The following is a 21,649-nucleotide window of genomic DNA, read 5'->3' on the forward strand; positions in this document are numbered from 1 at the left end:
ATCTCACGTTTCTAAGGCTCTCTGAAGTGTCGTGTAGCGTTGTGTTTACGCGACACCTTAAGCTTTTACTTTAAACTGGACAACAACAAATTTACTCTTTCTGGAGATAAGGTGATTTACTTTTAATACATGGCACAAGTTAATAGACAGAAAAAGACTCTGGCTAACACTTTTCAACTAGAAATTATTCTATATTTAGGCTGTATAACAGATTTGATCAATGTGATTTGTATAATACAGATTAATCCTTAGCCTCTACATGAGTCAACAGTAACAGCAATCTAATGTAAAAAAAAGTTCTGGGGGCTGACTCATAGAGACAGACAAACACTCACCAGAGCACCTGGAGAAAACCCACACAGCCATGGGAAGACCATGCAAACTCCACGAAGTGTCAAACAGCATTCAAACCTGAAATCTTCTTGCTGTGAGGTGACAGTGCTAACCAACACACTGTTGTGCTGCTCGCCATGAAACCCTCCTTTATAGCCTATTCAATTTGGCAATAATCCTACAGTTTCTACAATTAAGTAGAAAATATTCACTGTGGTGATTAGTAAATAGTACACTTACTAGCAGAAACGTGTACTGCCTGCCTTCTTATACATCTTATACATTTTGCCTGTTTTAATGTCATCATGTGGTTTGACACATTTCAGAGAAAAGGGGGAGGTGGATGTTCATTTACTGGAACACTTTCACATCAAAGGTATGAGCTGGCACAAAATAAAAGCCTGTGGAAAGACAACAGGGATCAAAACAGCCGCACAGATGCGTGCATCAAACATTTCAAAAGAACCAACAAGTCGACACAAATGCATCTGAAAGCCTCCTTTAAAGGGAAAATCAAGTCAAATACTTAGCAGGCTTTAAGTTTTTGAAGCTGAATCTGAAGTAAAGCTGAGGAATTGGCACACGGTATTATTCAGTCCTCCTCCTCCCACATTTATGTGGAATAGTCCTTTCTCATAACTTCCCTCAGATGTTTCATACTGGTGTTAGCCTTAACAATATTTTGTGTTATCAATAAAAACATAAAACATTGTTTTGAGAACAAATTTCAACTTAAGGAAAAGTACAGAAGGTAAAAGGACAGAAGAATAGTCTCTTCTTTTTGACTAAGGCATGTTCAAGTAAAAATGTTGTTTATCTTAACCATTCACACAAAACAAATTCATAGTAATAAATTACCTTTATATCATATAACCCAGATATTTTAATTAAAATCATAGAAATTCTAAATTTTGCTTAATATAAAAATCCACATTATCATTTTCTTTTCAAACCATACCAACTTTGACTTTTTATTACAGATAAATAAACCATCTTTATAAATAAGAGGGAATAAATATTCAAATCCCTCACATATTGCAATGTAGGTTATTTGTAATGTAAATGATCAATTATTAATTATGGCTGTAAATTTTAATGCGTTAATGCATGATATTAATCTAAAAACCTTAATGGGTTTCTTTTTAATGCAAATTTAGCATGACCAAAATGTCAAAGAGCAAATGTCAGAGAGCACAGAGTAGAAGAAGTGACTGTTGTGGAGCAGGAAGTAGCAAAGATCAGTAAGGATGAAGTGAGGAAGAGCAGTTGGTCCTGACAAAATACCCGTGGAGATATGGAAGTGTTTAGGAGAGGTGGCAGTAGAGTTTTTGACTGGGCTAATTAACAAGATTGTAGAGAGTGAAAAGATGCCTGGGGAATGGAGGAGAAGTGTACTGGTGCCTATCTTTAAAAACAAGGGAGACGTGCAGAGTTGTGGAAACTACAGAGGAATAAAGCTGATGAGTCACACAATGAAGTTATGGGAAAGAGTAGTGGAGACTAGGCAGTGGTCAGAAGTGAGCATTTTGTGAGCAGCAGTATGGTTTCATGCCAAGAAAGAGAACCACAGATACAATATTTGCTTTGAGAATGCTGATGGAGAAGTACAGAGAAGGCCAGAAGGAGCTGCATTGTGTATTTGTAGATTTGGAAAAAGCGTATGACAGGGTGCAGAGAGAGGAGCTGTGGTTTTGTATGAGGAAGTCTGGAGTGGTAGAGAAGTATGTTCGAGTGGTGCAGGACATGTATGAGAGCTGTAAGACAGGGGTGAGGTGTGCTGTAGGGGTGACAGAGGAGTTCAAGGTGGAAGTGGGACTGCACCAAGGATCGGCTTTGAGCCCCTTCTTGTTTGCTGTGATGATGGACAGGCTGACAGATGAGTTTAGACAGGAATCTCCGTGGACCATGATGTTTGCAGATTGTCATCTGTAGTGAGAGCAGGGAGCAGGTGGAGGAAAATCTAGAGAGGTGGAGGTTTGCTCTGGAAAGGAGAGGAATGAAGGTTAGCCGCAGTAAAACAGAATACATGTGTGTAAATGAGAGGGACTCATAGAACGGTGAGGATGGATAGGATCAGGAATGAGTACATCAGAGGGACAGCTCATGTTAGATGTTTTGGAGAAAAAGCCAGGGAAGCCAGATTGAGATGGTTTGGACATGTTCAGAGGAGGGACAGTGAATACATTGGTAAAAGGATGCTGAGGTTAGAGCTGCCAGGAAGGAGGCCTAGAGGAAGACCAAAGAGGAGGTTCTTGGATGTAGTGAAGGAGGACATGAGGATAGTTGGTGTGGGTGAGGAGGATACAGAGGATAGTTTAGAGTTAAATGGAGGCAGATGATTCGCTGTGGTGACCCCTGAAGGGAGCAGCCGAAAGGAAGAGAAATTTAGCATGACCAAGTTTGACCTCAACCTCTTCCCGTAGCTGGTTACCTGGCTGTGCGTGACGACGGCACGTCATCCGCGGATAATGTGATGCGTGAGGAGACGTAACCAGGTAAGTTTTGTTCTGAAAAGCTTCCAGGTAAAAGTTTGGATAAAACCAAAGTTGAGTGCAGATTTTGCAGTGATAAACGACAACACGTTGTGGTCGCCTGTGGCTGAAAGTGACTCACACTAGGCCCCTGAGTACATTTACTCACGTACTGTACTTGAGTACACTTTTTTTTAGCTATCTGTACTAAAGTATTTTTGTATTCTGCTCCTTCGTTCTTTGACTTCACTACATGTATTTATAACGGTAGTTAGTAGTTACATTTTGGAAATAAAACTTTATTAAGCCTCAGTAGGAGCTATTTCCAGCAGTATGTAAAGCAATAATGAATCAACAATATAAAACACAATGTGAAATATGCCATTAAATACTTTTAATTTTTGGCGGCTACTTCAAGTATATTTGGCATCTAATACCAATACTTTTGTACAGCTAAAGTAAAATGCAGAGTATTGCTGTGGTATTTATACTTATAGGTAAAGGATCTCACCACTTCGGCCTCTGGGCTGACAGTTCAGGGAAAGGATTATCACAAAAGATCCCTTGACGTCAAAAGTCCCCATCCTGGTTTTGTTTTGTCAATAACCCACATTTTCCAAAAAAGATTGAGTTACTGTGCAAATTTGTCTTAGATGACACCTAAAACATCTTTTAACCCCAGTCTGTCATGTTTAACCTTGAGTTTCAAAGAAGTGAAGTGTTACTCCCCTGTTATTGCGTTTAATCCAAGGGATTATTCTAAGAAACGTGCTGAACCAAAGGTTAAACAGTGTATAGATGTTCTAAAGGCTGTTAAAAACTGCTAGTCAAGCACAAAAGTGAACATTAACCACGTCATTACACACTTCTTTTAAAGTCCTCTCTGATTTTGAAAAGCCCTCTTCTGAAAAATGAAGGTAAACATTTACCACACCAAACTAGAAGTAATGGGTGAGACCAGTATCACGATGATGGTGGTGACGTTTTTCAAATGTTAATAGTACACATCAAGTTATGGAAAAGTCACAAATAATTTTAAACTGCAGTGATTCAGCTGAAAACCAGAACTTTGTTAGTTTAGACTAGTAATATTCAAACTCAGTGACTACATCACAATAATGATATAAAAATTGTTAGAAAAATAGATTTTTATAGCCCAGCCTTACAATGAACATGTCTTTTGAGCTTTATTAATTACTATATTTATCTAAAATGACCCTGATGGTGTATGTCCTGTGCTGCCCAACTGTGTGAACCTCTACAGAGGATCTTCAACCTGAGTCTACAGCTGGGGAGTTTCCAGGCTCTGTCGAAAACACCTTGTATTGTTCCGGTACCTAAAGTAAAGTGTCCGGCTCAACTAAATGATTACACCCCAGTGGCTCTCACATCCCACATGATGAAAGTCCTGAAGAGGATGATTCTTTGCCTACAGGAACTCAAAGTCAAATACACAATAGATCCAGTTTGCTTACAAAGAACATGTGGATGATGCTGTCCTCTATACGCTTCACTGTGCCTTCTCTCATCTAGAAGAACCTGCAGGTTATGTGAGGATTATGTTCTTTGACTTTTCAAGTGCATTCAATACCATCCAACCAGTCATACTCAGAGACAAGCTCGAAGGCGATGGGAGTGGACCCAGGACTCCGCGGGGGACTCTGTTGGATCTATTCGTCTACACACTGTACACAGCAATACTCTTCAGGCCAGTAAAGCTGATGGATAATTTCTTTGACGGCAGAAATCCCCAAAATAAAAAATAAAAAGGAAATAGTGGGTTAGACCAAACACAGATAACACAGAAGGACCGGCTTGTAAAACGAAAACAGACCAATGTGTCGTCTTTGCTTCATAAGCACTTTAATATTTGTGATGTAAGATTATCTCAACATATCACTGGTTTTATCCTTTTGATATTAAAAACCATAATCCTTGAAGTATTTATCATTTGAAAGTGTCCTTAACGGTGAAGGACAAGACAGTGATGACACAGCATCAAACATAACATGCTGAAAAATCATGACATAGCTTTACAAACCGAATCAACTAAATTATTTTCATCTTGATAAATGTAATCTGATGTTTCAGGCCACTGCTTGGTTTGTAAGTGTGAAGCCAGTCGCAGACATCATGCCACCAACAGATGGCGCTGTGCAGTTGCACAAATAGTGTTGCACGGCTGAAAAACAATAAACCCAGTAAAGTGTCCCATAAGAAGACAATGCAGGAATCATCCAATATACTGTAGTGAGATGTTTGACAATTATCCCAGAAGAAACTGTTCCAATTAAGATAGAGATGCTTTGTCTGTTGTTTTGGGTTAAAACATAAACATAATGTCTTATTGGCTAAATTATTCTGCCAGTGTCACAGGAAACTTCATGGCCAAATAATATAAAACTTGATTTTTACTAGTACAGGTCCCAGTTCACATACATTGAATCAAAATGTGTCTCAGTTTTGCTTTTCATGTCTTTTGGCTACTTATTCGTGTATTTTCCAGCCTAACTGCTGAAGTTTTCATTTTGTTTATGTTTTCAATAATGACAACAACAACAAAAAATAGAATAATGATTAAAAAAAAAAAAAAAAAAAGAGGCCAGTAACGTAGCGGAGCAGTTTGACCTCCCACCGGAGGAGTGGCTGACGGTCCAGCCGATAGAGGCGGCAGCATGTTGAGGGCAGGCACCGCACAATGCTACATACAAACTTACCCGATCAGTGGAACTAGACTTCTTTACCTTCATGCCACCACAGGGTTGACAACAGGAGCCAAGTACTTATAGCCAAAGATTAAAAATCCAGCGGTAAGTCTTTATACAACTTACCCAACCTGCACTTATTTCTCAAGGCCTTGTCTGAAGAGGCGTCTTGACTATAAATCGCCATAATACTTCTGTTTATTTTCCTGCAGCAGGTCACTGGTGTCTTGAAGACTTTAGCGACCTTATTGTGATGTATGTTGCTCTGAGTGTATTTCGAGCCGTGATGTGCGAAGCTGTGTGGAAACACTTCATGATTTATCCGGCCAGTAAAGCATGGCTTGTGCGTAAAAGCGTGGCTGGCGTGTGTTTGTTTGGGACGGTCTTTGGCTTCTTTGGCTGGTGTGTTAATGCTTAACAATGCGCTTAGTCAGATTTATGAGATTTATGATCCTTCTTCAAACTCCTGTTTCTGTTTACTATTAGAGCTTATGAATGAAAGCCACACATAATCAACTAAAGTTTTATAAAGTGTTATGTTTTTTTGCCGTATGATTATTGCGGTTCTTGCAATCTGTTAGACTGATCCTTTTTTCCCCTATTATTCCCTTTATAAGTGATACTGCTGTGATTGTTTTTTGTTTACTGTGTTTTCATCAGTCATTCATTTTTGCAGGTGCACATTAAGTCTTACATGTGCTGCATCCTTAGATTTTATTTCATGGTGTTTTTCTAGCCCAAAAGTCCAGTTTCGGTAAAATCCGAGTGTGTATTGAGGCTTCAGAAAACACAGAAATGACCTCTGTGTGTGTTACTTTGTCAGGTCAAACATCAGCAGCCGCTCCAGTGATCCGCTCTGCTCAGCACATTCAGTAAGGAGATTTATCACGCACAACCTCGAAAGATGAGCAGCAAGAAGTAAGTGACTTCAGCAAGTTTTACAGGAGCTCTTTTCACACTGCACAGTATATAAAATGAACACGACTGGCCACCAGGGCTTATTATGACAAGAAAATTAAGCTTATAGATCAGGTGCATTTGACAAGTGTTTTGATAAGAAGACTAACAGGTTACACAACATTCACTGACTGGAAAAAACTGTGAAATGTAGTTTTAATCAATGGGAGGGAGATTGGCTGTGGGTGACTTTGCTGTGTTTCAAGTTCATCTGAAAACAAAGTCATCTGATCTCAGTGTGCGCTACAAATCCCTTTACATAAGCAAACTACACTGGGCTGGGCGTTAACTAACTCATTACAGGTTATTTAAATTTGAATGTTAAAAAGTTAAGCATGAAGCCACAGAGAAAACCAGATTTGATTTTTGCGTCTTTAAACAGGTGACTATGACCAAATTGTTGGAGAGATCTTCTAACTCGAGGGCATCACTAACTCACTTCACTCTATTATTATGACTTTGTATTTTTGTGGTTGCTTTCAAAAAAATTTAAAGTTGCAAATAAAAGCTCCCGCAAGAGTTTGAATCCACTCAGTCATCTGAAGCCACATCCATTCTTGTTAAAAATTTTGAAGCCTATTGTTACATCAATATTGCTAATAATCTCAAGTCCAGTGCAGGATACCAAAAGTGAAATGTGTGCTTACAGTTCACTGAAATTGATTAAAAAGTCAGGGAGAATAGCATCACTAAAATACCTTAAATCAAACCAGCTGATTTCCTACCTTTTGTTTCCTGTGATCCCCATTAGGTTGAAGCAAGCAGTGGAGTGTTATGGTGTGATTTATGGCGTGATGTGCAGAGCTTTAAATATTAGCCTCATGCACTTGTAAGGTGTGAATATCATTTAACAGAAACTCTAGGTAGTCTTTTATTGTTTGGCATAACCCATTGAGGGTCAGGGAAATCTGATATCTGATGATATTTTGCCTTTATTGCATTGGGGATTTGACTTTGGAAGCTTGAATGCACAGGATAGAATACAGGATACTAGATATGTGACCTGGTCACATTTATTTATATCTCATATGATGACTGCAGTAGATACTGTATACAATAACACAGTCTGGATCCCTTCAGGCTGTTTGATGTTTCCGTAGTTTGGACACCCGGTTGACAGTTGCATCAGCACGGGTACAAAACCCTGTCTCTTCTCCAGCCAGATAGTGAATGTGGGCTACATGCTGAATACTGAAGGCCCTCTAAGAACAGGGAGACAGATATATTGTTGGTGAACTGACAGAAAGATGGCACATATTAAAAAATAGTGAATGCAGAGCAGCCCGTCTAGTTTCCATCGATAGTAGCACTTGTAATAAGGTTGACGTTTGGGTATTGAACAGATATGCAACTTAAATGATTAGTTTAAAGAAAGATCCACTCCAAAATGCTTTACTTTTTAATGCACAACTGTTGGTCATGTAATGTACATTCCTGGGTTTGTTATTTTTCTGTTCTTCTTATTCCTTATACTAATTTAACAAATACAATGAGGTCATATTGAGTCCTTTCCTGTGCAGCTATAACAGTTTAGTGGCATGGCATGTTTCAGTAATCTAAACCATTAAAGGCAGGGGCGAGGCCAAGACTCAGTTTCCAAGAAAATCCCAAGAAAACAAAGTCAATCTCTGACATGCAAAGAACAGACTTAAGTTCAATGATAAGACAACTTTGGCACTAAGAACAAAGAAGTGATGTTCTGGCAGTATTGTAATTCATGTCACTTGAAATGTAGTTTTTCCTGAGTGTGGTTAAGCACATTGATTTTATGAAGCTTGTTAAACATAAAAATTGTTAGAAAACGTTTGGTCTTAGAGAAAAATCACAAATTTGAAGGAACATTTCTGTCGAAGACTCAAGTAACTTGGTTGGACAAATACGTCATACCTCACTGAAAAGGATATGAACTATACCTTTAAGGTGAGCTCTTACCACAGGTGCTTTCCACTGACGTGACTGACACCAGGCAGCACTCAGTTCACCCCTCAACTGGATATGGCTGTGAGCTCTTAACAAAAGTGAATTAATCCCAGTGGATGTTGCTCAGTGGTGTTTAATTGATGCTTAAAAAGACCTACACCTTCACCTGGTGCTAACTCATTCTGCTGCAACCTGATATCAGCAGCCTGTAAAGGACAACAATATTCAAAGAAAAGATTTTGCAACGTGACTGTTGTTGATTGAACTGTTGCTGTTGTGTTAGAGCCATTACACCAAGAGATTATTAAACAGAAGAAGAAGTACTTTATTAATCCCCAAGGGGACATTCATGTTGTTACAGCAGTTATTCAGTCATTAAATTTGAGATTATTTAAATTATATTAATAAAGGTACATAAGGTACAATAACTGAACAACCACTTATACTGTCTTATCTTTCATTATGTAAATTTGATGTGTCCTGAATTTCCCTTCATGATTAATAAATCTTATCTAATCTTACTAAAATTGCTCCCTACACATTCCCTTGAAGGGTTTGTTCTGATTGTTGGCAGATTTTTTTTTTTTTTTTGCCTTAAATTGATTCTGCAGTGTGAATAATTAAGAGGTCAGGAAACATATCCAATATGATCTGAGAAGTCTTCTATGGAAATGCATTGTGGGAAATGTTGGAAATCGCTTAACACTGGGCTTGGACAAGGCAGATAAAAAAAAAAAAAAAAAAGTATATATGTTTTAAAATCACAAAATAATTTCTTGAATGCATGGGCAAGCACAAATTGTTGACATGTGACAGTGGATTTATACCTCTAGTGTCATATCATATCCAAACTATAAACATGTTTTCTTGCTGAAAGTGTTTACAGAAGCAGCTGCAGTTGTCTGGTCATTCACTGATAATTTGTAAATTTCAGTGTAACACAGATGTGTGTAGGCTGGTATCTGAGGCCGAGTGGACTTTGGCCTGTTATATCCATGGTTGTTCCATAGGTGGCATTGGAGGAAATAGGAAGACCAGTATCAGGAGGAAAACTGGGGAAGTCCAGAGATTAAAAACCTCAACAAAGCTAAAATTTGACAAGCTGTTTTTAGAAAACATCCTTGAGTTATCAGTGATTGATTTTAGGTATTATTAGTAGCAGTAATCGTAGTGAAAATCAGTTGATCCAGCTCCTGAAAAATCAAACTGAAACAGAAAGTGCCATTGTATTGTCAATTTGGCTTTTTGTCTCTTGTTATATACTAGAAACATCTGCATCAAGGGTTTAGTTGAAGGGAAAAAGTGTAATCACTAGAACAATAATTAACAACTTTGGTTTGTGAGTTTAATAGTTAATAACTGCAGAAAGAATTTCAGAGGCAAGTGTTAATTTTGTGTTTCACAAAGTGTTTAGCCGCTTGTGGAGCTAATACAGGGTTGCTGCTCAAAACAGCAAGTGTTAAACCAGCCTGCAATAGAATGACAGAAATAGTGTTGATTTGCACAGTCTGAGTCCTAATAACATTTACCATTTAGCCGCGGAAGAAGTGGACTTAGTTTCAAACTAACTTCCATCCTCTTGTGTCTTTGTAACCACCCAAATTAACTGAATCTTTTAGTCTATGTAATGTACATGCGGCATGATGCAGGGAGCTGAGATGTCTTTGAATAAGACATTGAATCCCAGGCAGCTGGAAGGAGCTGAACTTCTCATATCCATTCCAGTTTGACCTGGAAACAATTTGGTTTCTGGCGAAATTGACTGAATTATTGCTGGAATTATTATAACAAATATATATATAATCCATGGGATTACTGGTCACAGCAACAACATTAAATTACTGCTGAATGACCAAAGATTAACCCTTAAGAGTACAAGGAAGTCTTCAATTTATTGTACTTAATTTATTGAATTATTTTTTGTAAACTGAGGGCAGTTATGAACCTTTTAAATAATTTGTTAGCAAAACAAAAAAAAAATGATGCTGCAAACAAGTAAGTGATTTCAAAACCCAGGTAAAATCCAGGGCTTGTGGCTTGTGTGTGTGTGTGTGTGTGTGTGTGTGTGTGTGTGTGTGTGTGTGTGTGTGTGTGTGTGTGTGTGTGTGTGTGTGTGTGTGTGTGTGTGTGTGTGTGTGTGTGTGTGTGTGTGTGTAACATAGAGGGGTATGGTGACGCTGTTGGTGATGTGTTTACTGGGTCAGCGAATTCACTTCCTGTTGTTAGCGTGTTGTTTTTCTGTACAGCTCGTTTACAGATTAGTTTCAGTCTAACTCACCTAAAAACTTCTCTGTACAACGACTCCTAAAGAGTTACATATTCCTGTACCAGTCAAGTGCTGTCTTTTTTGTCCAGTACTTCCTGTTACTTCCAGACTTAGCGCTCGTTAGCCTACCAGTTAGCTCAGCTAGCTGCAAGCATGGCCTCTCCCTGTCTGTCCTGCTCGGTGTGCCACATGTTTAGTTTTTACTCTGCCTCCTTTAGTTGCAATGAGACCTGGAATAAGTGGAAGTTTCTGGTGACTTTGGAGGCAAGGATCACTGAATTGGAATCTACGCACTGTCGAACCAAAGCCAGCTAGCCTAGTCCTGTTAGCAGTTAGCCTGTTAGCTGTCCGATGGAAACATCCTACTAAGCAGAAGCCCGGGGCTCATCACCTGCCTGTTCATGTTTCTAACCGGCGTGTAACTTTGCCAAAACAATGTCGGGCACACAGACACCAAGAATTGGGATGTGTACTGTATTGTATAGACCCGTTGTGCAGACCGATTACTTTACGTTAAAGGATTTGCAACAGGTCAAGGCAGAACTAGCGACAAAAACATTTTTACTTTTTTCAGGGATATGTGTGAGGCAAACACATTATTAATGTTATCTTTGCGTTTTAAATTCAGCCTTTGCTGTACTATGAAGCAGTGCATTGCCATCGTTATATTTTATAACGACATAACTAGCAACGTTTTGCTAATTGCTTTGTCTTTGTCAGGCTGTGCTTGGTTGTTGACCCCTGAACCATCCCTGAGTTATGCTGCTGTAGACCTAGACTGTCTGAGGACTCTCCATCGGTGCACTGAGCTCCTCTCCTTTCCTCTCACTCCTGTCCCCTTCTCTCCTCTCCTCTACTCTTCTCCTCCCCACCTCTCCTCTCCTCTCCCATCCCCTCCGGCCCAAACCCAGTCCGGTTCTGCTAGAGGTTTCTTCTGTTAAAGGGAATTTTTCCTCTCCACTGTCACCAAGTGCTTCTCATAAAGGATTTGTTGGGTTTCTGGTTTTTGTAAAGTGCCTTCAGATGATTGTATTGGGATTTGAAAATTGAGTGTCTATAAAAAGAATATCTGTGGAGATTCTCAGTTGTCCAGGTGAAATTATCCAGAGGTGGAGTCATGGCAACTGGACTTCTAGTTTTTTGTGTCAGATGTAAATAATAATGTGAACGTGTCAGATGTAAATGATAAAATCTGATATTTATAAAGGGGTTTTATATTATTAAAGGGGTTCTTCCTGTTCACTGGCTGTCAGTCACTCAGTGTGCACATATGACACATATGAGTATACATTGAGTGTTTCTGTGCCAAAAAAATAAACAAAGCTTCTTTTTTACTCCAGAGCCAGCCTGAATGAAACATTTCTTAAATCCTTTTTCATGCTGGTGTTTGGGAAACAGTACGGCTGGTTTGAGGTGAAGCTGAATGTGTGCAGAGTCGTCTTGGCTCAGATGGGCTGACCTGTCCCTGGCTTGTGTGTGTGTTGTCACTTAAGTAAAGCTGGCGTAATCCTGTAAGGGCGGATGAGTAGACAGACATGTGATGCCCCACTTGTTTCCTAGGTGGAGGTGGTGAAGAGGGGGGCTGGCAGGCATTATCGACCAGATGGACAGGCTTTGTACCATGTGTGGGCGTTTGACTGATTAGAAACAATATTAACTGATGCTTTTTTTTCCAGTAATAAAACACAATCCCTTGATTCAGTGTTGAACAGATAAAGTGGGGACAGAGCCAGATCCAAATTTTGGTGGGTTCAAGTCTCAGTCAGTCGGTCATTTCTTGCACATGACCAGCACCACTCACTCTGTCCATCACAGTCAATTAGCAGAGACTTCCTGTCGTCTTCCTCATCCCCCTCCACTAGATTAAACCCATTACGTCCTCCCTATCGACTGCGCACTGGGCCCTTCTCAAGGACGATACACGTTCTCACACTTAGGAGAAGTTTATTTACTGAAAAGCAGATATTGAGGTCCTATCTCAGACTTCCATTGGGTGTCTTTAATGGGTGGAGATGAGTGCCACCAGCAGCACCCAACTGAGCAACCCCAATTTACTGCAGGTGAACGAGCCGAAGCGCTATGGCTCCACATTGTCGCTAGAAGAAAAGTGTGAGCAGTCTTTCTTCCTCTTTTACTACTACAGGATGGAAGATGAGGCGGTGCTGGACCGGGGGGCGTCCTTACTCAAGCACAAGTGTGACGAGGAGGAGGTAGAAGGTAAGTTCACCTGTTTTTTTAATTTCTTTACAAAAAGTCTTTATTTAACTTGTTGCAACACAGATTGATAGGCAAAATAACCAAGAATGGAAGCAAAGGGCACTCACTGAAAGAGGAAGGGCATCATTTCAACTTTTAGAGACTGCTAAATTTTGCTCACTTCACACACAAACGCTGTGACGTGTGAACTGGCTCGCAAAAGATGTAGAACATGGGAGCATGTGATCCTGTGTTTACCTCACTAATCTCCTGAAACATCAACAGGACAACAAAGACAAAAACATCCAGTATGCAAAGATGCAAATGCAAAAATGTCTTTAGTAGCAGTTAAGTCTTTATGAGAATGAATATAGTTTTACTATTAACTATAAACCCTTGGCAAGTAGATTATCACTGTCAGGGAATATAGCTGAACCTCACACATTTGAATTTTTCATCGTAATAAACACAGTTTCTCCTTATTTACTATATTAATTATACAGTATTTTTGTAGGATAGATTTCAAAATTGAGTTAACGAGAGATGGACATGTTAAAATTATATAATAATACAGTCAGATGGTGCATATAAAGTGGTCTTTTTTTTTTTAGAGTTGCTTTGGTACTTGTTGGTATGCCATTACTGTGGAGAACCAGCTTTTCTTTGCAAATGTTCTAACTTGTCCTGTATTTCTCTCATTTCTGAGCAAGTTGGCTGATTGTAGAGGCAGTTGTACCCTATTTTTTTTTTTTTTTAAATCTTAAAATGTTTAACGCTCTGGATGTTTCTTGTTACAGTGCATAGGGGTGAGGTTTGATTTAGGTGGTGGTGACATTAGTCTGCTCTTATCATCACACGTTTCTTCATTCTAGAGCAGATTAAATGGCCTGGATTCAGGTTTTAACCTCCATACTCATCTTCATTTTCTTGATAATGCTAAACATGGTTTAGTTCTGCACTGTACAGAGACAAAAGGAAAACAGTGGCTATAGAGTAGTTGTAAAAACAGTGGCATAAGTTAGTAACGGTGATATGAAGTTCAACTGCTTTGTGGGGCGAAACATTGTAATCAACAAAATTGTGGACATGCTTAACCTCACTGAGACAACTGTGGCATTTACACAGTAGCTTCCCTCATGCTAAAACTCAGTACTTTATCAGGTGTCACCTCAGCTTGACCCCAGCTCAATCTCTCTTGACTTCCTGAGCGTAACCAGCGTCTCAGCTGTGCCTGCATGTGTCCTTGTCTGTTGGCTGAATCTCTTTTTGGAGTCTCATTGAGCTCACAGTGCTGAAAGATTAAAAAAAAAAAAAAAAAAAAAGGAAGACATGACACAACTTGACAATTCTCACAATGTAGGAGATAAAACTGTGAGAGAAGCTTTGGTCCAATGGCCAAATTATCTTTGTCCAACACTGATTAATTTGTGTTTCTGCGCCTGCACTGTGTGTTGTCTGCGTCACTGTCACTGGTCCAGATAGACGATTCAGTTATGCAGCTCAAGGTGCAGATTGTGGCGTTTTTTTGTTTTTTTGTGATTTTTTTTTTTTTTTTTTCCTTATGATGTCAAACCAAATACTACACGTTAATCATAATGTGTGTCATTATTAAAGTAATATAATGCCTCTTAGAAAGGCACCCATGCACCTAAACATCCATCCATCCATCCATCCATCTTCTATACCCGCTTTTCCTGTTCAGGGTCACGGGGATCCGCTGGAGCCTAACCCAGCTCTCTCTCGGGTGGAAGGCAGGGGTACACCCTAGACAGGTCACCAGTCTGTCGCAGGGCCACATATAGACACACAAAGACAGACAACCTCACACACTCACACTCACTCCTACGGGCAATTTTAGAGTCACCAATCAACCTGACATGCATGTTTTTGGACTGTGGGAGGAAACCGGAGTACCCGGAGTAAACCCACGCAAGCACAGGGAGAACGCACCTAAACATGACTTTGTTAATCCAGTAAATGTTTGTAGTCCAGTGATATAATTAATTCAAAGTTTTAATATATTGTTACATACTGAGTCACACTCACCTCTGTCATTTCAATTCCAACGGTATATTTTAAGGCTGTTTATTATTAGCATGCTGTCAGTGCTGTGTGGCATGTTGCCACCCTCCCCACTGGTCTGGGCAGGGCCCACCGGCACCGTTACTGGGGAAACTGGCGGTGGTGTTGCTTCTCCTCAGAAATCTAGGGAGCTAAACAAACCTCCCAGCTAACACAAGGATTTTATTTCATTCAGTGTGTGCTTGTGGGCAGCTTCAAAAGAAGTTCTTCTTCTACCCCCCCACCAGTAAAGAAGAGGAAGTAGTTTCACAAAGCTGCTCTGGCAGTGCGCAAATCTTCCTTTCCAGCTCCTTGACTATTTTTTTATTCCTTCTCCTCCATCACTTTCCTCTCATTCTCTCAGCTCCTTTCTTGTTGCTGTTGAGCCTGTGCAAACGTCTTCACGCTCTGCTTTATTGCTCATCTATCAGCTCTAATGGCACTACGCTCTTTCTTTCTTTCTGTCTGCGTCTCTTCTTTTTTGTTGCCGTTCAGCCATCTGCTTCTGGGTCTTGTCATGCCCACTTGCTGTCTGGTGAATCTGATTGCTTCTTTGGTTGGCTCGATAGCAGCGGTTCTAAATAAACCGGTACAAAGGTAAAATGAAACATTCACGTAAGAGGATTTTCATTCCATAAGGCCTAAATCGTAAAGCTTGAACTTTAGCTCACCCGATGCAACAAAACTTAACTTAATAAAAGCCAGCATTGATGTTTCTGTGGTCCTTTTGTAGAAGTACAATACCAAAAGTCAAAGATGAACATCTGATCAGTATCTACCTGCGTCTCAAACTGACCTTGATATCTGTAGTGTTTGAATGTTGTGATTTTTCATGAACAAAACAAAACTCCGGCTTTTGAAAACTGACATGAAGCACAGAGCAACATTTGTTGGCTCAGCACAAAAATATTTGAATCCCCTATACAAAAACAACAACAAAAAAACAAGCAGGCACTTTGACATCTGCTATAAAGAGAATAAACTGCATGCAAGGGTGTGACACAATTTAACTCATCTGGTTTTCAGTTGTAATTTGCTTTGGTCATGTGACTTTCAGAGTTTTGTTCTGTGGAGTAGATGAGGTTTGTACCTGCAGGACTTCAGCCGTGTATGTTTGATCTTATGTTTTTATGTTAACACATAAACATGGGACAGCTGCCATCTTTGTTGAGTCAAAATCCTAGTGGGCAGCAGCTCTGGTGTGGGTGATGCTGGTTCTGTCACCAACTGTCTGTTTTCTTCTGGAGGGTCCATCAAAGTCTTTGTCTTTGTTTCCCTTTTTTCACAATTTCTCATGTCCGCCCCTGTCTTTGTCTTTCATTCAAATAAGGGGGAACTTATCAAAACACGCTGACTGAAAGAAGTCTTAATTAAAATGTTTGCTATTTCTTGACATATATTTATTGTTTTTCTTTAATAGCCCTCAGTAAAAACTAGTCTTCAGAAATCTGCATTGAAAAATTAACCAGACAGAAAGCGTGCCAAATAAAAACATTCTGACTTACAGTTTTCCCTCAAAGTTCATGTAACTGTTTAAAATCTTCCTCATCTCTGATGTTCAGTATTTGCTTGATGTGCTGACTCGGTGTCAGTGAATTCAGATGAACCCCTAAAAAACAAGGCATTGTGGTACGAGTGAATAATGAACGCTGTTGTGCTTCAAGAGAGATCATTGTTTTGCTGAGGGGTTAAGCCACTTCCTAGTCGGGTCATTTGCAGTGCTAGGTTCAGCGTTCCTCGACCCGCTCCAAAAGGCGACGTTTGACACTGATCGAGCCTTTTGTTTCAGGACTACTTTTGATGTTTACTCTCCAATGTTGTTTTTTGGAATTTTCCTCTATGAAAGAAATTCATGATGCCAAAATGTGGTTAAAGGTTTTATTCCAACTTCTGGGAATGCAGATGGTTAAACCCTTAACAAAAATATGCAGGAAAATTATTTACATTTTTTAGGCGTGCTGTAATCACTCAACTATTTGCTCCAAGAGTTTTTTGAAATACAGTATAACATCACTAAAACTAAAACCCAAATTGAAAAGCCAAACATCAGTCCAGTTAAGAATAGTTTATTGAATTGACCACAGTGGCCATATTGCACTGCTGTGGGATGGGAAATTCTCCAGGAAATGTTTTTGGGCCCCCAGGTGCCAGCTACAAAACTCCTCTATAAAACCTTACCTTTGCTTTGATTAGAGGAACCAGGGTCTGAGAATAGTTTCTGATGACCTCTATTCCTTTTCACTCCTTTTTGCACAACAAATGTGTTTTTTTAAAAAAAATTTTTATATCAGAGTTAGAATTAGTTTGACTCTGAAAAAGATACAGTTATTGTTGAAACTTTAATCTGAGTCTAGGTTATTTGCACTATGAGAAGCAGCAATTAATCTGTGTGCTGCAGTCTTGTCTCTGTCAATGTTTGCTGTCCTGGATCTAAGAGGCAGCTGACAGGGCTGTGTCTGGAGGGAGGATGTGCAGAGAACACCTTATTGTAATATATAACAGTAATGTGTTAAGGCTGCACATTTCTTTGAGATCTACTAAGATCTTTTCTTGGCCACCTGAGGATGTTCTCTGTTTATCTGAAGTTAGAAATGGTCAAGACTAGTTTAGGGTTATGTGCTTTGTTTTACTCATTCTGCAGCACACTGGTGGTCATGTCATGATTTTATAAAAGTTGATGCTTCTTCATAGGATTTTAATTGTCTTTTCATTTTCAGAAGTCAGCTGTACAATTCAGGTTTATCTGTGTCCTAGCATTGTGAGTGTGCCAGGATGTTTCATGTCAGAAGGTTAATTTGCACTTTTGTTTTTTGCAGGTCACCACACCATCTACATTGGAGTGCGTGTACCTAAGAGCTATCGGCGGCGGAGACGTCACCGTCGGAAAACCAGCCACAAGGACAGAAAGGAGAAGTTGACGGAGAGTACCTCTGACAAGTCGGACACAGAAAACAACGATGAAGCAAGCACCAGCATCCTCAAACCTCTCAGTAAGTTCTGATGGGCTCCATGTCGAGGCTGATTACGGCTCATGTCTGTCTTTCCTGAAGGCTGCTTTTTTTTCCCCAGAAAAGCTCCTGTAACTCCCCGTGACCCCAACAAAGTTGCTGAGTCCACTTAGTGGCCAGAAATAGCCTGGCACGTCTTTCTAAGTGATGAGTCTGTTTCGACAGAGTGAATTTTCATGAGAAGTAGTGGCTACTCTGATACAGTTGTATTAGTGCTGATATGAGACTCTTGAGTACATTGTGTTAGTGTGTGTGTGTGTCTCTTGCTGTGCTGTTGTTCCCTGGTTTTAGACATAAGTGTATCTGTCTTCTGTGCGTGCGGCTGTGTTAGCATCTATATGTGTCAGTGCTCGTGTTCTTGGATGGCTGGAGCGTCTCCGTCCCATAGAGTGAAAAGTACGATGTGCCCTCAGGCGCAGCTGCTGTGATCTGTAGATGGTCGGACAAGCAGCTCTGTCCAGTTTGAAGGAAACTTGAGAAAGAAGGGGAGAAGAGAAAGGTCATGTTAGGCAATTGGATGTTAAGATAGAGTTAAAGTATAAGCCCAACTCTGACTGATGTCAGCATTTTCATCTGCTGTGTTCCCAAGTTAATGTTGGAATCAATGTAAAGCTAAAGTCCTTGCAGCTAATAAAACCAGTAACAGTCCAGTGATTTCTGTCCTGTGGGAATGGTGTGAATTTGCCATTTTTACAACCATTAAGTTTCAGTACTTAATGGTTTCTAGCCTGAGGGGTCATGAGATGATTTGAAATCCAACTAAGAAAAGTTTCTGAGAAAACATTTTTTAAATGTTTCTTAAATCCCTAAATTGAGTTTCATCCCCTAAGGAAACTATCTAGATGAAGTTTGAGGAGACATCCTGCTTTGGATGCACTGCTTACATAAACATATAGTCATTCATAGAAACAAATCAGAAAGGATCAGAGTCACATATTGGTCCATATTTGATGAATGTAGAGCTTTTCTGATAGTTTGGATAAAAAAAAGTAAGTCTGGTTATATGACGTCCGTGTGTAACACTACTCATCTGTGAATGTGCCTAAAAATGTTTTTGCTTTCTGTCAAATCCAATAATGAGGCAGTCCACTATCATTTCTACAGAATGATGTAATGTTACACATGATGTGACAAGAAAACCAAAATACACCAGAGCTGGATTTTATAATGTTTGCACATCACTTGATGTGAGAGATTTTCTTCAGGACAATAATCCAATCAGAGAATAGATTACAGCCAGCCCATCTGGTTGTTGCTACTGACTGTGATGATACATATTTATCAAAAATGTGGGTTTTATATGTTTTTTTGTTCTTCTCTCAAAGATGTGTTAGGCTGTTTAAGGATACAATGGTCAGTAATAAGCTCCCAGAGTGGCTGAAGAAGCCATTAATAATATTTCTGGGTTGGTGCTCGTTGTTTACAATAGGAAGCAGAATCATAGTATGATTTATGAATCATACTACATTTTGGGCCCAATCCTTCCTGGAGTAATGCACTGAAAGCCACTCTTTTTGGATTAATAGCCAAGCAGTGCTTAGTTGTCACCACTTGTCATAGGTTGCAGTAGTTTATGTCTTAATTGCTGTTTGCCAGTCCACCCCTGAGATTTATTTTAACAGCTGATTTGTCTGAAGGAGCTTGAAGATGTTTTTGTCCAGCTCATAGCTATAGAGTGATTGTCTGTAGTTAATGTATAAAAGATTTTAGGCTACTTAAACTGTTGTACTTGTTTTCCTCCTCCAAGCCTAACCCTACACTTAGCCCTAAACCAGACTGTTCAGTTACTGGACCAGCATGGTAGAAATACAGCTGTATTCATTGAAGTTAATGAATTGCAAACAGCAGTGCAGTTGCTGGTTCATTTGCTCACACTTTAACTATATTAGTTATTTTGGAGACCATTATGAGTTGATATGGATCATAAGCCGTACACTATTATTGAGTGTTTTGAGTCCAAAGTCTGACTTTTCTGTTTGTGTTTTCCATTTGTTAAAGACAAGGCAAGTTTATTTATATAGCACAATTCAATCACAGTAATTCACAGTGCTTTATAGAAATAAAAATCAAGTTTAAAGTACATAGGCAAAAGTTTAAATAAGAAACAGCAAATAGTAGAAGATCAACTTGAAATGAAATTAAAGGAGAATCAGTGCAGATTAAACACTTTCAGTTGTCATATGCAGAGCTGAAAAGAAAGGCTTTTAGATTGGACTTAAACATTGCCAGAGATGCGGCTTGTCTAACATCATCAGAAAGACTATTCCAGATTTTATGCATTTGTGCCAATTTATTGTTTGAAATTTCAAGTTAAACCAGTAAATTCTTATTTTGTACTGGCTGAAAATCCATTGTATGATACCAAAAATATGCAGTATGTGTCAAAGAGGAAGAATGATATGTAATATATTTCCAAAAAAGTGTAATAAGATAAAACCTGAAGCTGAGAATAACCTCTCATCTCAGTTTTTTAGCAACGGTTTTGTTTTCATTCATAGCAAAGCTGGTTTTATTGGCAAATGTGACAATGTTGGCAGGAGAACGTGAGGATTGACATTAACAGTCAACGCTTGTACTCTGCTGGTTCATGTGGCGATGTGGTGCGAGTACTGTTGGTGCTAAGTAAAAATCAGTCATGGGATTAAGGTATTCATGACATGCACAGTGAAATGGCATTACAACACAAACAGATAGGGCCGATAGGACAGTTGGTTTGTTTGCTTTTGTAAAGTCTCTTCTGGTTTTTATGAACCATCCACATTGTTGCCACTAGCCTCTCATTATTATTGTATAGCTAAGGATATGTGCAGAGTTGAAAGTGAATTGTTGTTGGCATACATTTGATTGAAATATTTACAATATAAGTCAAAGATTTTCTGCATGCAATATGCAATGCATCCTGGTACATTTGTGTCACCAGAGACTTGACAAAGTAAAACCATGTAATACACATTACATGAAAGACACACTGTAACTGTAACAATAAGCAGCAAATTCTCAGCAAACAATAATATTTTATCATTTTTTCCAGTGCTAGGAAATATAAACTGCCTGATCATTGTTTATTTGTATCTTTTGATATTTGTGACTCCTGAGAGGTTTTGCCTTCAAGAAATGTTTGTACAGCTAAAAGTGAAGTGTGCACCTACCTAATGTCCTGCTGTCACTCCCGGCCCTGGTTCGTGTTACTCTCTCTGGGAAACATGGCCGGCCTCAGGGGAAGGCCCTCGTCTGTTGTCTGGACTGAAATCCTCTTGTTTGGTCAGATGGGCGCTGCAGGGTCTGTGAGTCCATCCTCCTGGTTTCATGGGTCTCCACTGCAGAGTTATTTGACCTCTGCTCATTTTGATGAGCATGTTTTTTTTTCTAAGCCTTTTCCATCTTTTCCTGCTAGGATCAAATGTTCTCTCAAAGTGGATTACAAAGATTACTGGGTTCTTATACAAATGGGTTTAATTTCCCAAAGCCAGGGAGAGCAAGCTATGACTGCTGTGATCTTCAGTTGTTTGTGAACACATCTTTAATATTTATGTTTCACTGGAAGGATACCTGCTCCTCTCAGAATTTGGAAGTGCAACCCGTAGATTTATGAAGACTTTCAAAACTGATTACATAAACCTCAGGACAACGTAGACACAGAAACACGTTTGGCTTCCCATTAACACTCACTGGTCTGCCTTGATGAAAACATCACAAAAGCCATGTTAGGTTTTGTAAAACGTTCCTTTTCCA

At 39.4% G+C, this 21,649-nt stretch overlaps 1 protein-coding gene across 3 annotated transcripts in view; it reads left to right on the forward strand.

Moving 5' to 3' along the window:
- Positions 1-5,452: 5,452 nt before the first annotated feature.
- Positions 5,453-21,649, forward strand: part of slc4a4a (solute carrier family 4 member 4a) — a 45,753-nt gene continuing 29,556 nt past the window's right edge. For 2 of the 3 annotated variants that reach the window (XM_026321291.1, XM_026321292.1), the window contains exons 1-4: positions 5,453-5,614; positions 6,333-6,427; positions 12,796-12,869; positions 17,726-17,899. In XM_026321291.1, the coding sequence (XP_026177076.1) occupies positions 6,414-6,427; positions 12,796-12,869; positions 17,726-17,899 (262 nt within the window). In that variant the 5' untranslated portion in view covers positions 5,453-5,614; positions 6,333-6,413. Of the gene's footprint in view, positions 5,615-6,332; positions 6,428-12,795; positions 12,870-17,725; positions 17,900-21,649 lie in introns of those variants that run through there. The other variant, XM_026321293.1, reaches the window with a different exon arrangement.

The sequence above is a fragment of the Mastacembelus armatus genome, chromosome 9, assembly GCF_900324485.2.
Source record: "Mastacembelus armatus chromosome 9, fMasArm1.2, whole genome shotgun sequence".
Classification (NCBI taxonomy): domain Eukaryota; kingdom Metazoa; phylum Chordata; class Actinopteri; order Synbranchiformes; family Mastacembelidae; genus Mastacembelus; species Mastacembelus armatus.